Raw genomic sequence first — 14507 nt, 5'->3', positions numbered from 1 at the left:
GCCTTCTCACTGGCCTCCCTGCCCCCAGCCTCTCCTGCAACCCACTCACCTCACGGTCAGTAGAGCAGCCTTCTAAAAGGCAGCTCTGCCTGAGGCCTCCCTTGTCCAGAACCTCTCGTGATGCCCACTGCCCACAGGGTGAAGTCCAAGTTTGCTGTCCTGGCATCGAAGCCCTTTGTGACCTAGCCCTGTGGGCCCCTTCCCGGCCTAACCTTCCAACCCCAGACTCCAGCCACACAGAAATCAGATGCCATTTGCACAGTCTGTTCCCTCTGCAGGGAGAACCCTCCCTCTGCCTTTGCCTGGTAAATGCCTCTGCCCCACCCCTCAAAGCCCAGGTCACAAGTCACCTCCTCTGGGAAGCCTTCCTTGTTGCCTCCTCCATCTGCATCGGGCGGGGCTGGGCGGGAAGTGTCATTTTCATACCACTTTATATAGAATGGAGGAGGAAAGGTGCGACGTCCGTATGACAGCTAACAGATTATGGGGGATTAAGGTGCTGATGTGATTCTAATTACTATTATGTTTCCTACTTGAAGCTGGGTCCTCCTGGGCATCTCCGCGTGCCCTGTGCAAGCTCAGGATTGCCTAGGGGTCAGGGCATCAGAAAGGCGGAGGAGGAAGGCGTAAGGAAGCCAGGGAGGCTGGGGCCTCACGCTCCCCACCCCCATCCCTAGGGAATCTCACAGGGCGCCTCCTATAACCCAAGTCCCGCGCCCCGCTTGATGAGCTTTGATTGACTGTTTCACACGACACCCCTCGAGATAAGCACTGTTATTATTGCCACTTCACAGGCAAAGAAACCGAGACGTGAGAAGTTAAGTCGTGTGCCCCTGGCCTCACAGAGGACTAGGCCTTGACAAGACGCAAGGTGGCTTGAGTCTGGGCTCCAACCCACCTCCTGTCTGCACACCCCCCACCAAGCCCAGCTCACCCCCACCTCCCATGTGCCAACCCCCTCTGAAGACATTTCCCGTCAAGAAAAACCACGTCTCTTTGAGTGCACACCCCGCTTGCTTTCCAGCCAGACCCGACGCGACGACCCGTGCGGCTGTCCCTTTGCAAGCAGGCTGCTGGGATGCTCACACCAAACGAGAATGGAACTCGCTAGCACCCACAGCCCGGGTCCCTGAGAGAGTCAGCTCTTCCCCCACCTTCCCAGGGTGGCTAATCTTTCACCCTCATTTTTATCGCGCAGTATTCGTGCCCTTTAAAACGCCTAAAATTCCTGAAGACTAGATGAGTCACAGTGAATAAATGAATGTGCCTGAGGCTCACCTCAGAGCAGGTCACCCTGAGGGGAGGGATGGGGGGGAGGGGAGGGGACGACTGGGACTGCAGAATTCCCAGGAGAATGAAAACTGCACCCTCTGTGGCCCTGATCCTCTCTCCCTTCCACTGAGCAATGGGCTGCGGGTGGGGGGACTTGCCTCCATCCTAGGGTTTCCACCCAGGTCAAGGTCTCACGATGTCCCCCCCAAACATGTCCTATCTGAACCCCCCCCCCATTCACATCACCACCTCCTTCTGCCAAGCCACTCTATAAGGTCAAGCTCAAAGTCCCCTGACGCCTTCCCTGACTTCCCCCATGGAGCATCAGGACCCCCATCCCTCTCTCCCACCACTTGGTAGGCCTCCCTACGTTGCCCTGCGGCATCTGTCCTTCCCGGTGGTCTGTCCTTCCCACTCCCGAAGGCAAAATATGGCTCCTGAGAGCCCGGCTCAGCGCCAAGAACAGAGCAGGCCTTGGGGAGCACCTGAAGTCAGGAAGACAGGGGCAGAAGGGACCTTTCCATCTCCCACAGCCCCTGCCTCACACTGCCTCTCGGGAGACAGGATTCTGCCAGGGCTCCGGGCGGGTTGGAGGAGAAGGAAGTGGAGGCCGGAGTGACACCAGTGAGAGCCAGGCGGGCTGCCAGGAGGAGTGGCTCTTACCTGGGGCAGAGCTTGCACCACGGTGTCCAGCAGGGCCCGCATCCCCGTGGCCATCTTCAACAGCTTCAGCACTGCGGGCGAGACCCAGCCCAGCCCACTCAGCCCCGGCCAGTGGCGATGTGCGTGTGCACGTGTGTACGTGTGTAAATGAGGCAGCAAAGTGAAAAGTGGAGGCGCACGTGAGCAAAGGGGACGGCTCTGTGACGCCACGCTGGAAGAACGTGGGTGCCGCTGAACGAGGGGTGCACAAAGACACGTGGGCACAAGGCGTGGACATCGGTGTGAAAACGTCCCAGGAGAAGAAGGGCACGCGCAGTGGGAACAAAGTGTGTCAGCGAGCACGAAATTCACCGAGATGAGATAAAAGCGACCAATGGGCGCCCACATTTCTCCCTTCCCTCTGGCTAAAGAGGGCTCCGGTGTGAGGTGCTGAATTTCTCTGCGCCCCTCCCCACCTCGGACCCTGGAGGCCACAAGCTGTGGCAGGTGGAAAAGCAAGAGGCACCTGGGCCAGGGCTGAGGCAGGAGGTTCTTGAAAGAAGTGGAGGGACAGCCTTGGGGTGAGGTGCGGGGGCCGCCGGGGGAGGCCAGGGTTTTAAGAAGCATAGAGGCCTGGGGGTCCCAGCCAGTGCTGGACACATGCCCACGAGGAACTAGAACTGCATCCCGGAATCTTCCCAGCTGCCCCGGGTTCCTTTCATCCCAGCCTGAGACTGGTCTGCACGGGTCACGGTGTTATGAGGAGGTGCGGGTGCAGTGAGCGGTCTGTGGACAAGGATGCATGTGTACACACGGGGGCAAGTGTGTGTCTGGTGTGTGCTCCCCCTGGCTGCCGTTCTTCTCCCTGCTCCGCAGCCCATTACCCACCCACGCCCCACCCCCTGCCTGTCCCCAACCAACTCCTGGGAGTCCCAGCCCGCCCCCACCCATCCCCACCCCATCCCCCTCGCCCCTCACCCCGAGCGATGCGCAGAACCCGCATGATGCGGATGATGGTGGGGTTGATGGGCAGTGCCGCGTTGATCTCAATCTCCTCCAGCGTGATGCCCATGACCGACAGCAGCACAATGGCCAGGTCCAGCTGGTTCCACCTGCTCAGCCGGGCAGAGGAAGGCAGGAGTGGGAGGCAGGGTGAGGGGCACTCTGGTTTAGAAATGCCTGGGTTGGGAGGAGGAACTTCCCAGCTCTCCACCCTCCTGCTGTGGCCCACGGGGATGTGTGGCCACCCTCCCTACTAGCCCCACCAGACCCCACTGGGTCTGGCTCCCTCTCTGCCCCCCACAACCTCCAATCCCTCAAGCCAGAGGCTGACCAGGCTAAATAAACAGCTCTGGCCTCCTGCCGGGGAGGAGGAATGAGCTATGACTTCTAGATCTGAATCTTGAGCCAGATGCTTCCTCCGTGCGGCCTTGGGCTAATCCATCAACTTCTATGAACCTCATTTGTTCCCTCTGAAAAGAAGGACTAGTGTGAGGTGTGCCCTGCTCTGCCTGTAGGTTGCGGAGAACCCATGAGAGATGAGCTGAAGAGGCTTGGGAGAATATCCTGCAACCATCAGGAAGAACCATAATCGCTTCCTGTTCAGGGCCGTAGGCAGCACCCGGGGGCCGCCGGCCATCAGTGCCCAGACACTGATTGGTTCCCCTCCTCTGGCTGCTCCAGGCCTCCCCAGGGGTCAGGACTGCTCCCCCATCCTGCAGCCTACTCAGTGCTGCCACCCCAGCCCAGCCAAGCCACTCACCGGTCCTTGAAGAAGCGCCTCAGCCCAAACGCCACCAGCTTCAGCACAGCCTCCAGCACAAACACAGTGGTGAACATGTAGTTGCAATACTTGAGGGCTGTCTCCAGGGACTATGGGGGGCAGGGGGAGGGGGCAAAGAGAAGCATGATCCAAACCCCATGATCTGCCGCTACCTTCTTCCCCTCAGAAAGCCTCTCTGCCTTGGGACACCTGGGTGGCTCAGCTGGTTAAACATCGGACTCTTGATTTCGGCTCAGGTCATAACCTCGCAGTTTGTGAGATCGAGCCCCAAGTCGGGCTCCATGTGCTGACAGCTCGGACGGAACCAGCTTGGGATTCTGGCTCGCTCTCTCTCTGCCCCTCGCCCACTCGTGCTTCTTTCTCAAAATAAATCAATTAACTTAAGAATAAAGTCTCTGCCTTTTAAGGAGAGAATTTAGTCCACTCACATTTAGTGAAATGGTTTATATATCTCCTTTTATTCCCTCCACTTTAATTAATGTGGACTATTTATTTTACATTGCTGTTTCTTCTTTCTGATTTCTGCTGGTCTGGTCCAATTATCCCTCTTTGGAGACAGTATGAGATAATGGTTAAGGGTCATGGTTAAGAACCAGACTGCTTAGATATGAATCCTGGCCTGGCACATATTACCTATTTACTATGTGACCTTGGACAAGTCACTTGATCTTTCTGGGATTTAGTTTCCAAATCTGTAAACGAGGGATGATAATACCTCAAATACCTACCTCAAAAAGTTACCGTGCAAATTAAATGAGGTAATAGTCCAGTGCTGGGCCCATAAGAAATACTTGGTATTATTATTCTACTTCTTCATGTTAATTTGGAAGTTCTACAATTGCTCTTCATTCTGCCAATGGCTGCCTTCCTTTCCCCTGCACTTATCATATACCTTTCCTGTCGTTTAAAGTAAGAGATGAATTTCTCACATGGAAGTTCCGCTTCACCCTTCATCCCTCCAGCTCCAGTAAGGTGAGGCTTTTTTTTTTTTTTTTTTTTTTTTTTTAATTTATTTTTGGGACAGAGAGAGACAGAGCATGAACAGGGGAGGGGCAGAGAGAGAGGGAGACACAGAATCGGAAACAGGCTCCAGGCTCCGAGCCATCAGCCCAGAGCCTGATGCGGGGCTCGAACTCACGGACCGCGAGATCGTGACCTGGCTGAAGTCGGACGCCTAACCGACTACGCCACCCAGGCGCCCCAAGGTGAGGCTTTTAAAATGCACTTGCCCTTACGTGCTCCTCATGTGGCCCTCACAAACACTGCTGGTAACTAGTTGGGAACTGGGCATCCTCTCCCGTGCTAGTGTTTGCCTCCGATGGTCCTGCCACCTGGAAGCCCCTCCCCCAGGCTCCATATGCCCATGTAGTAGTGGAGGCCACGTAGTAGGCCCTGAATGCAAACCTAAGTTCTAATCCTGGCTCTACTACTTACAGGCTGAGTTATTTGGGTAGCATTTTTTTCTGAGCCTCAGTTTCTTCAGCTACAAAATGAGATGAAAGAGAAAAAGGCCCCTCCCCCATCTTGGGCCGCTGTGAGCATTAAAGTTCATGTTTGTAGTGTGTTTTGCAGACACACTGAATACACCACTGTCACCGGACCCATGTTCAAGGCAGGGCCCAAATGTCACCTCTCCACTCCCCAGGAACAAGTGACATTTCCTTTTCTCTCATTTGTCCCACCAGGCCATGAGCGCCCTGGGCACAGGACCCCGAATGGGGGTGCTGCTCAGACCCTTCTGCCTCACCGTGGCCCTGGGTCCTACTGAGGACCCAACCCTCCCATGTGACCTCAGGCTGGGGCTGGGGCTGGGGCTCACCGTGGGCTGGTTGTAGTGCTCCAGGGACATGGTGACCACATTGAGGCAGATGATGAAGGTGATGAAGATGTCCAGGTAGTGGCTGGTACACATGGAGTGGATGAGCAGCCGGGTGGGACAATAGGTGGCATAGTAGGGCAGACGCTGGGCCTCTGCAGGGGGATGCGGGGCGGGGGGGGTGGCACAGACCACAGAGGGTTGGGGCCAGGTAGGGAAACAGAGCACAAGAGGGAACAGCAAAGAGGAGGGAGGAAGCAAGGGGAGAGACGTGAGAACACCCCGGGACTTGAGAGTCAGACTCAGGTCTCCTCCGCCCAGCCAGGGGGCCACAAGGCAAAGGGGTAGGAGGTAGGGGAAGGCAGTGAGGAGGGCGGGACGGTGACCATCCCTATCTACCCCAAGCATGCCCACAGGGCACACAAGGGCTCCGGGTCTGCTGCTGCAGGGGTCCCACAGCTCAGGGCTAGGCGTCCGGGCCTTTGCCCTCTGCTGGGCTGAGCCACTGGGGAGTCGCCGGTGGACTCCGGGTGGACACTGACAGGGGACGGGGTCACCCAAACAGGCGGATGCGGAAAGAAGGGGCAGGGCCAGGGGCACAGAGTCTACCCTCTGTTCCCTTCCTGCTCCCAGGGTGAGACCCAGGCCTCGGCCGCCGCACCGGAGGGACCAGGGGCGCAGGCGGAGGAGGCCTGGGCCCGGGCCGGCCTGCCCTGTGCGGCCACCCACTCACTCCGGCGCTTCTTCTCCAGGCGCCGCAGCCGCTTCTCCTCGCGCCGCCGTGCCTCCTCGGCCTCCTGGTGCTGCCGGCACTTGTGGAAGTTCTCCACCACGACGCCCACGAACATGTTGAGCACGAAGAAGCTGACGATGAGCAGGAAGGAGATGAAGTAGAGCAGCATCCAGGGGTTGTGGTTGGGCACCGGCTGCGGGGAGCAGACGGGGCTAAGGCAGGCGATGGGGCGGCGCGGGGCGCGGCGCTTTGCAGAGGCTCGGGAAGCCCCCCGCAAGCAGACCCTGGCTCCGACACCCTCACGGACTCCCACTGGCCTCGGGTGAAACTCCGGCCCCTGCCCTGGCTCGCGCAGGGGGGCCTCCCGACCTCGCTGCCCTACTTACACCCTCCATCACCTCCTGCCCTCGACGCTCAGCTCCCCGAACACGGCGCTCTCTCGCCTCGGGCCTGCCCCTGCCTGCTGCTGCAGCCCCCCTCTTCCTCCTCCTGCCCTTGGTTCTACCCGCACAAGGCCCTGACCCTCCGCGCACAAGCCGGCTGGGAGCGCTATCCTTGCGCGGCAGGGGGATTTGCTGAACCAAACGGAACAATGACTTCCCCTGCCCAAGAGCAGCCTGACGGTGGATGACCCGGGCGAGGATGGTGTGGGCTGGGCCGCGGCGGGGCTGTGGGTTCTGCCGATTCCAGTTTCAGACAACTGGGCCCCAAAGACACCGCATCCCTCTCCCCCCGCCGCCCCCGGCCCTAGCCCACACGCACCTGTTGGTCCACAGCGACAGCATCCAGTCCGTTGTACATGATGTTCACCCAGCCATCCTTGGAGGCCAGGACAAAGAGGGACATCAGGGCCTGGAAGACACGGGAAGGGGAGGGCATGGGGGGGTAGGTGCAGACAGCTCAGGCGGCTCCTGCCCCATCCTCCAGGAGGCACAGAGACAAAGAGGCCTTCCCCGAGGATGCCAACAAACCCTTCCCGAGGATCTACTATGTGCCTGCCATCTACCCAGCAGGGACTGGTGCGGGTGAATGAGGGCTAGACCAGGAGTCCTGGGTTCAGTTCCGAAATTAATTCAAGAAAACTCGTGTGCCCTTTTCCCCACCCACAGAACGCCACTAATACTGAAGTGCCTGCCTGCCAGGTCTGCTGGGAGGGGCAGCCGGAACTTTACATCGCAAGGTTCGTCACAAACACGAGGGCCCCCTGCCGCCATCACCCCAAGCTTGCCTCCAGCACCTGGAAACGGGAGGCCGGGGCACAGCCCAAGCTCTGCCACTCACTGGCTGGGTGACTTGGGGCAAGTTCTTCAACTTCTCTGGGCCCCGGCTTCCTTGTCTATAAATGGTGGCAATTACCCCCACTAACGTGAGACTTTAAATGGAAGCAACGCCCAGGAGACACCAGCCAAGGCTCCTGCACGGACAGCAGGCCAAAGCAGGCTCGTGTCCCCTCCACAGGACTGCGGGCCGGTCCCAGAGCAACAGCACAGCGCCTCACACACAGTAGGTGCTCAGTAAAGGTTTTCTGAGCTGGACGGTACCAGTGCCATGCGTGCAAAGCCCAAGTGCGCCGATACCAGACCACCAGGGCTTGACCAGAGGGCTTGACCAGAGGTCGCACACCCTGCCGCTGAAGATCCCCCGTGCTTCCAGAACACTCGTTCATTTGTTGCAGTCCAGGCCCCAGGGCTGGGGAATGGGTCTCCCGCCTTGCACTGGCCCCTTCCCATCCACCCAGGGCACAGACTCATCCTCTTCCCGCCAGGTGGGAATGGGGCAGAGAGCTGCCTGGAAAGGGCTCAGGCCCGGGAAGAGGTCAGAGCAAGGGACACACAGGGAGCCCTCCTTGCCCGGGAGACGCGTGAAGCCCTCACAGGCCAGGGGGCGAGTGTTCCCATGAGCTCTTGGATCACAGAGGCCTGAAGTGCAGAGTCTGGAACTGAGAATCACAGACCGGTTGTAACTTCCCCCAGATGAGGACACGGACCCTCAGACGCTGGAACCTGCCCGAGGGCACACAGCCGGTGCCCGGCCAGCAAGGAGCCAAAGGCTCTGGGCCGTGCTGTGACTCCCCCCAATGGCTCTGCACGCTGGGAACACCTTACTTCCAGGTCCAGGGGCTTCAGCCTGGCATCGGGCACGCCCAGAGTGGGAAAGGACTAGGGATGCTCCATGGGAGCGGGCCGGGGCCTGGCGCTGAGGTCAGGGAGGCACGGACGACCTCATAAAATGCCCTCACGGGCCTTCCCTTGGCTTCCTGGATTTTAAAACCTCTGTTTTATCAACCACTGAGTTGTTAACAACTTGAAAGGCACTGACTGCTTCTGGGAAATCTGGAGGGGATGGGGGGAGCTCCTGTGTCCCGGTTCCTGACCCCCTTTCCCTGCCCACTCACTACTTCTCAGTGGCCCCACGGCCCCTCCCAGGGGGCAGGTGGAGAGGGATCCCTCGTCACGTGAGGGGAGAGTTTCAAAGGCATCCGGCCAGCCAGAGGGTCCCCTGGGTCACAAAGACCTCGATCCTGCTTCCTCCTTGTGTGACCCGGGGAAGGCACGCCCCATCTGATCATCCCTAGCCACCTGGGTGGGCCCTCAAGAAACAGTAATTGTGGGGGGAAGCATGAGGCTCTTTGGAGGCAGCCAGGTGGAGGTTCTCAGCTGGGCACTACTCAGTGGGTCAAGCCTGGCAGGCCCCCAGGAGAGGAGACGAAGGGCAAGGCAGAAATTGGGCAGGGGGCCTGCCAGCCCACTGAGGTGGAGAGCAAAGTAGATGGGTGCCGGAAGAAGAACCCCCCCGCTGCCCCGACCCTGGGCCAGGGGCTTTGCTACACTTTGTCACAACTGCCTGCCTGGTAGGCCATCACGTTCCCATTTTACAGATGAGGAAACTGAGGCTCAGAGAGCCTACACCCACAATAAGAGGCACAGAGCTGAGACTTACACCCAGGTCTGGCTGTCTCTAAAACTCTTGTCCGGGTCCCCTGGGTAGGGGGTGGGGGCCAGAAACCAATGTCCACTGAAGCACCTACTAAGCGCCAGGGACTTGCGGGACACTCTGCACTCGGGATCTCTAAGCTTCATGCTACCTGTGAGGTGAGTTCCACCCCCCACCCATTTTGCAGAAGAGAAAACTGAGGCCTGGAAAGGAGAAGGCACAGGGTCGGTCCTGGCAGAGCAGGACCAGAGCCCGATCTGTGATCCCAGGGCCGCTGGCACTGAAGAGCCGGCACCCCCACCCACTGGGGGGGGGGGTCAGGGCAGGGGGTACGCAGGTGGCGCTCACCTGGCCCAGGTTGTCAAAGTTGTACTTGTGGTGGACCCAGCGGTAGTTGGCAGCCATGCAGTCAGAGCGGTTGGTGATGTTGCGGGTGTCCACACCCAGACAGTGGTAGAACTTGCCCTTGAAGAGCTGGGGTGGGGGCGGGGGGAGGACCACAGGGTTAATGACGGGTCTGCTGAAGCTTCCGGAGTGGGGGTCAGGGGGCTGCAAATCAGAAGAGGAACCTGTCCCGCAGGGTCACTCCCTCTGTGCACGACGTGGGCCAGGCACCCGACCACACCACCTCACCGAGTCCCCCAACACGAGGGAGGGCTACTCTCAGCCCATCTCACGGATGCGCAGACTGAGGCCCAGCAGTGTTAGGTAATTTCCCCAAAGTCCTAGGAGGTTTAGAAAGTAGCAGAGCCAAGGTTCCCACCCTGGTCTGTCTGACTTCTGGGCTCTTTCTCAGACCTCACTTCAGTCCCGGGGATGCGGGCAGACACTCAACAGGAGAAAGTTGTCTGCGTATCCCCAAGGGTGAGAGACAGAAGTAAAGGGACCCTCTCTAGGGACCCAGGCGCTCTGCCTGGAAGGGGCAGTGTCACTGTCCACATGGAGTCCACACCACACCCCTCCTGCCCAGGTGGCTGTTACAGATCTCTTAGCAACCCCAAAGCACACCTGTGCCCGGAAATCCTCTGCAGCCACAGCCCCAAACGCAGGACCAGGTGAGGAGCCGGGGGGCCTCGGCGCAAGGAAGAGGGAGGTCTCAGCAGCAGCTCAGACCCCAGAGGGCCCAGGTCATTCTGGCCGTTCCCCTGTCACAAACTTTTACAGTCTGCCTCACTCCTCCTCCCTGTCCAGCCCTAAGGTCCCGTCCTCCTCCTGAGCTCCAAGCCAAAATCCGAGTTGGCTCAAGGCCCTGCCTGTGTCCGAGACTCTCCAAAGTCTCTGCCCCAGAGAAACTGGCCCTAGCTCCTCAGCTGCTGTTCCAGGTCTTTCCCACCTTGGCCCAGCCTACCATCTGGCTCATGTCTCTATGCCAGCCAGAGCTCCTGAGCTCACCTCCACGCATGTGCCCACCTCCCCCGAAATACCTTCCGCCCACCATGATCTGCGGGATCACTTTTCCTTCAAGGCCCAATGCCAAGGCCACTGCCTTCTGGATGCTTTTCCTCTTGCTCCCAGCAGCCCTGTGTTTCTGTGTAGCTTCGACCCCTGTGATCCCATTTACCCAGGTTTCTTTACACTCAGATGTTTAGGTCTGTGTCTGCCTCCCTCCCTGGACTGGGAGATCACCACTGGCAGGGACGGGGATGCTCTACCAGGGCCACCTGAGCCCCCAGGCTGGTCAACACAAGGTCGGGAGAGTTGAGCAGGAATATGGAGCCCCTTCCCCGACCACGAACTTCACCCCAGCGCCTGCCCAGCCTGAGCACCCCTCACCTGCACCCCCAGGATGCCAAAGATGATGAAGAAGGCACAGCAGATGAGGACGATGTTGCCAATGGGCTTGAGGGAAGAGATGAGCGTCTCCACCACCAGCTTCAGACCAGGCGCTCGGCTGATGACACTGGAGGCAGAAAGGGGCAGAGGCACCCTAAGCCCACAGCCATGTCTGGAGACAGCACCCACTGTGCCCAGAGTCACCAGGGTAGAGAACCTCAGACCCCAGATCTATATGCACAGGAAGGCACTATGCCCTACCCCTGTCCCCCTGGGGTCCACACCACACCATCATCTGGAGACTGAGGGCCAGAAATGGCAGCGAGCCACCCAGGGACACACAGAAAGTGGGTAGCAGTCCTGGGGGCCACCTTCAGCCCTGCCTCTTCAGCACCCCTCTCCCGCTAGGGTTTCCAGACTCCATCCCCAGGAACAGCTTCAACAGCCTGGTCCCTGTCCCTGCTAATCTGGCACGTGCTATCAGAGGAATGAGTGGGTAAGGAGGGCTAGGGTGAGAGGTCCACTTAGACCCCGGGCGCTTCACCAGAACACGCAGGGATTCCCCCATCCACGGGCACATCCTCACCGCAGGGGCCGTAGGGTGCGCAGGAGCCGCAGGACTCGAAGGACCCCTAGGATCTTGGCTCCCCCAGCTGAGGCCACAGACACCACTATGTCAATGATCGACACGAAGACCAGAAAGCCATCCAGCACGTTCCAGCTACTACGCAAGTACGCCTGCTCGCCAAAGTACAGGCCCAGCGAGACAACCTGGGGGCGGGGCGATGGGCGGAGTCAGCCCGACTTCGCGACTGGGGGGCGGGGCGGTGTAGCCAGCCTCAGTGAGGGGGCGGGACGCAGACAGGCAGAGGGCTGGGCGGATGGTCTGGCAGGGGTCAGGTACCCCGCTGCCCCCCTGAAACACAGGCCCGGCGAGCCGCCCCATTGCCTACTCGCCGCATATCTGGCAAACCCAATTCGATTCAAAGCCAAGTGCTCTGGGCAGCATCCGGAAAGGGATCCTTCCCCTGCACCCCACACCCCCAGCAAGTATCTCGGTGACACTGTAAATGTTCCCCTGCATTCGCCTTTCCCTCAGGATATGAGCTCCTGGAGAGTGACCCCCTCCGGATCCCTAGAGCCCAACCTAGGGGCTGGCACCTAGCGGGGGTGGGCCTCCCACACCCTCTGTGGAATGTGGCTGAGGGACAAGTGAGTGACAAGCTTTCTAAGGGGTTTGCCCAGAGCCAAGGGCCCCCACGCTGGGGGTGGGAGAGGGTCCCCGGTGAAGCTGGGGGCTACCTTCAGCGTCATCTCGCCCACGAAGATGGCTGTGAAGATGTAGTTCGACACAGTGAGGAAGATACGTTCCTGAAAGAAGGGAGATATTGTGGGCCCGGAGGCTTCCCCAAACTGCTCAGCCCCCTGGTCGGCCTCTTGCCTTCAGCCAAGGGGCACCCTGCTGCTACTCGGGTCTCAGGAGGCGTCCCATCTCCAGCGGCAAGCTCCCGCCACACCTCCCTCCACGGCGCCTGGTGTGGGGCCTGGCTGAGCTCTCCTAGCCCCCTCGGCCCCGCACAGTGTCCCATAGCAGGCCCTGGCGGCCTGCCCCTCCACTTTGTCCCTCGCCCTGCCCGAAGGCTTCGGCCACTCACGGTGCTGCCGGCCTCGATCTGGGGCCTCTCCAGGGCGATGGTGATGCAGTTGAGAAAGATGAAGGCCAGGACCACATAGTCGAAGAGCTTGTGGGCAATGATGGTCTGACACAGGACTCGGAACCTGGGCAGGGTGGGCAGGGTGCCACATGAGTGTCAGTGTGCCCCTTGCCCCAGAGGGCCCAGACACACATGGGGACTAGGATGGCCATGAGGAGCAGACATCTCTCTTCTCGGGCCACACAACAGGTGGTGACTTTAGGTCTGTTCAGGTGCCCACTCAGAGCTGCCTCCCCTGAGCACATGGCATCACAGGATAAAGGCCATCCATCTTGCCCTGGCACTCAAGGCCTTCCAAACACCGGTTCAAAGCTCTGAGCCTGGACCTCCAGCCATTTGGACACACATTGCCTGATGCCCCCAGCTTCTGCCCCCTAGGCCTTCCCTCAGGCTGCTCCCACCGCCTGGACCAGCCTCCACCTCCTCACAACCCCTGCTTCACCTACTGGAATGCTATCTCCATAGCCTCCAAAACCCAGCACAAAGGCCTCCTCCTCCAGGAGGCCTACTGATGCCCCCTCCAGATGTGAGCACCCCAGGCTACATGAGGATTTGTCCAACCTGGTGTCAGCACAGGAATGGCCTGGACTAGGGATGCCCAGGGAGCCCCCACCCCCCGCCCCTGCATGAACACCTAGACCCTCCCCCAGCCCTGCAGAACCTCCACCACTGGGCCAGGAAGGTCCTCTGGAGTATGGAAGACCCGCTACCAGGAGCCTTGCCTGGCTTGGCAAGTATCTCTCCCTCCCGGACACGCCAACCCCCTACTCTAACCTCACACCGAGCCTGGCCTCGCCTACCTGTTCTCAGGGGAGAAGAGGTAGACAGACCAGTCCTCGCGGACCTCGCACCAGTCAGGCTTATAGACGTCGATCATCTTGCGGACGCGGAAGCACAGGGTCTGGCAAGGCCAAGATGGGAGTGCAGCCGGGTCGGCGCTGCGCAGAGCTGCCCACCTCCTCCCACCCCGGTGGTCAAACACCAAACTGGGGCCGCGGGCCGACCTGCGGCCTCTCCCAGGAGAACAGAACCCTCCCCCCCCGCCCAGGGAAGGCTAAGAGGTCTCCTCTACCAGCGGGGCGGGTCGCTGGGGTGGGCAGTTCCGGCCCCGCCCCCTGCCCGCCCTCCTTGAGTCCCCTCCCACTCTAGCCCCGCCCCTGTACCCCTGGGCTCTGGCCCCGGGCCCCACCCCTAGACCCCGCGCCGCTCACGTAGTCCATCTCCTCCTCGTCCTCCCCGCGATCCCGGCGGTCGTCCATTTTGGTGAAGACATCCTTGGCGATGCTGGGCATCCTGCCATTGCAGTCCTCGTGCCCGGGGGCCGGCCCCACCGCCCTCCAGGTCGCCCGGGGGTGGGCGCCCACGGCGGGCACCAGCTCGGCCAGGTCCATCGAGTCTCTGGTGTCGAGGGACAGCGTCCGGCGGTGGTGGCGGTGCCGGTGCGCCGGGTGGGGACCGTGGTGCACGTGGTGGGCGTGCGGAGCGTGCAGCGGCGCAGCCCGCGGCGGGCCCTCGTCCCTGGGGCCCTCGCAGGCCCGGGGACCGCCACCGCGCTCCGCCGAGAGCAGGGACTCGTGCTCGGCCGACTGCGGCTTGTGCTTGAGGCTGTTCCAGCTGGAGCGGCGGCTGGCCCAGGCCCCGCTGCGGCCCCACGGCCCGTAGTAGGAGCTCCGGGAGCTGGACTGGAAGGAAGCCGGGCTCGGGTCAGCGCACCCGCCACACACACGCGACCCACTGTTGTGACTGGAGGCAGCCTGCACACCCGCTGAGGCCTGGCTGGTGGGTGACAGAACAGGCTAGACCCCAGGGGTCCTCTCCCTAACCGGCTGTCACTCCATC

At 60.5% G+C, this 14507-nt stretch overlaps 1 protein-coding gene across 4 annotated transcripts in view; it reads right to left on the bottom strand.

Annotated features, from left to right (window-relative positions):
* Positions 1-14507, bottom strand: part of CACNA1I (calcium voltage-gated channel subunit alpha1 I) — a 116354-nt gene that overhangs the window by 12238 nt on the left and 89609 nt on the right. For all 4 annotated transcript variants that reach the window (XM_060656288.3, XM_060656283.3, XM_060656284.3 and 1 more), the window contains 13 exons: positions 13880-14350; positions 13469-13569; positions 12609-12732; positions 12256-12324; positions 11540-11724; positions 10954-11080; positions 9529-9654; positions 7009-7098; positions 6247-6439; positions 5517-5668; positions 3677-3786; positions 2893-3026; positions 1936-2006 (listed from right to left, as the gene is read on the bottom strand). In XM_060656288.3, coding sequence (XP_060512271.3) covers positions 1936-2006; positions 2893-3026; positions 3677-3786; positions 5517-5668; positions 6247-6439; positions 7009-7098; positions 9529-9654; positions 10954-11080; positions 11540-11724; positions 12256-12324; positions 12609-12732; positions 13469-13569; positions 13880-14350 — 1953 coding nt within the window. The remainder of the gene's footprint in view (positions 1-1935; positions 2007-2892; positions 3027-3676; positions 3787-5516; positions 5669-6246; positions 6440-7008; positions 7099-9528; positions 9655-10953; positions 11081-11539; positions 11725-12255; positions 12325-12608; positions 12733-13468; positions 13570-13879; positions 14351-14507) is intronic.

The sequence above is a fragment of the Panthera onca genome, chromosome B4 (assembly GCF_046562875.1).
Source record: "Panthera onca isolate mPanOnc1 chromosome B4, mPanOnc1 haplotype 2, whole genome shotgun sequence".
Classification (NCBI taxonomy): Eukaryota; Metazoa; Chordata; class Mammalia; order Carnivora; family Felidae; genus Panthera; species Panthera onca.
This window is presented reverse-complemented; position numbering and strand designations above follow the sequence as displayed.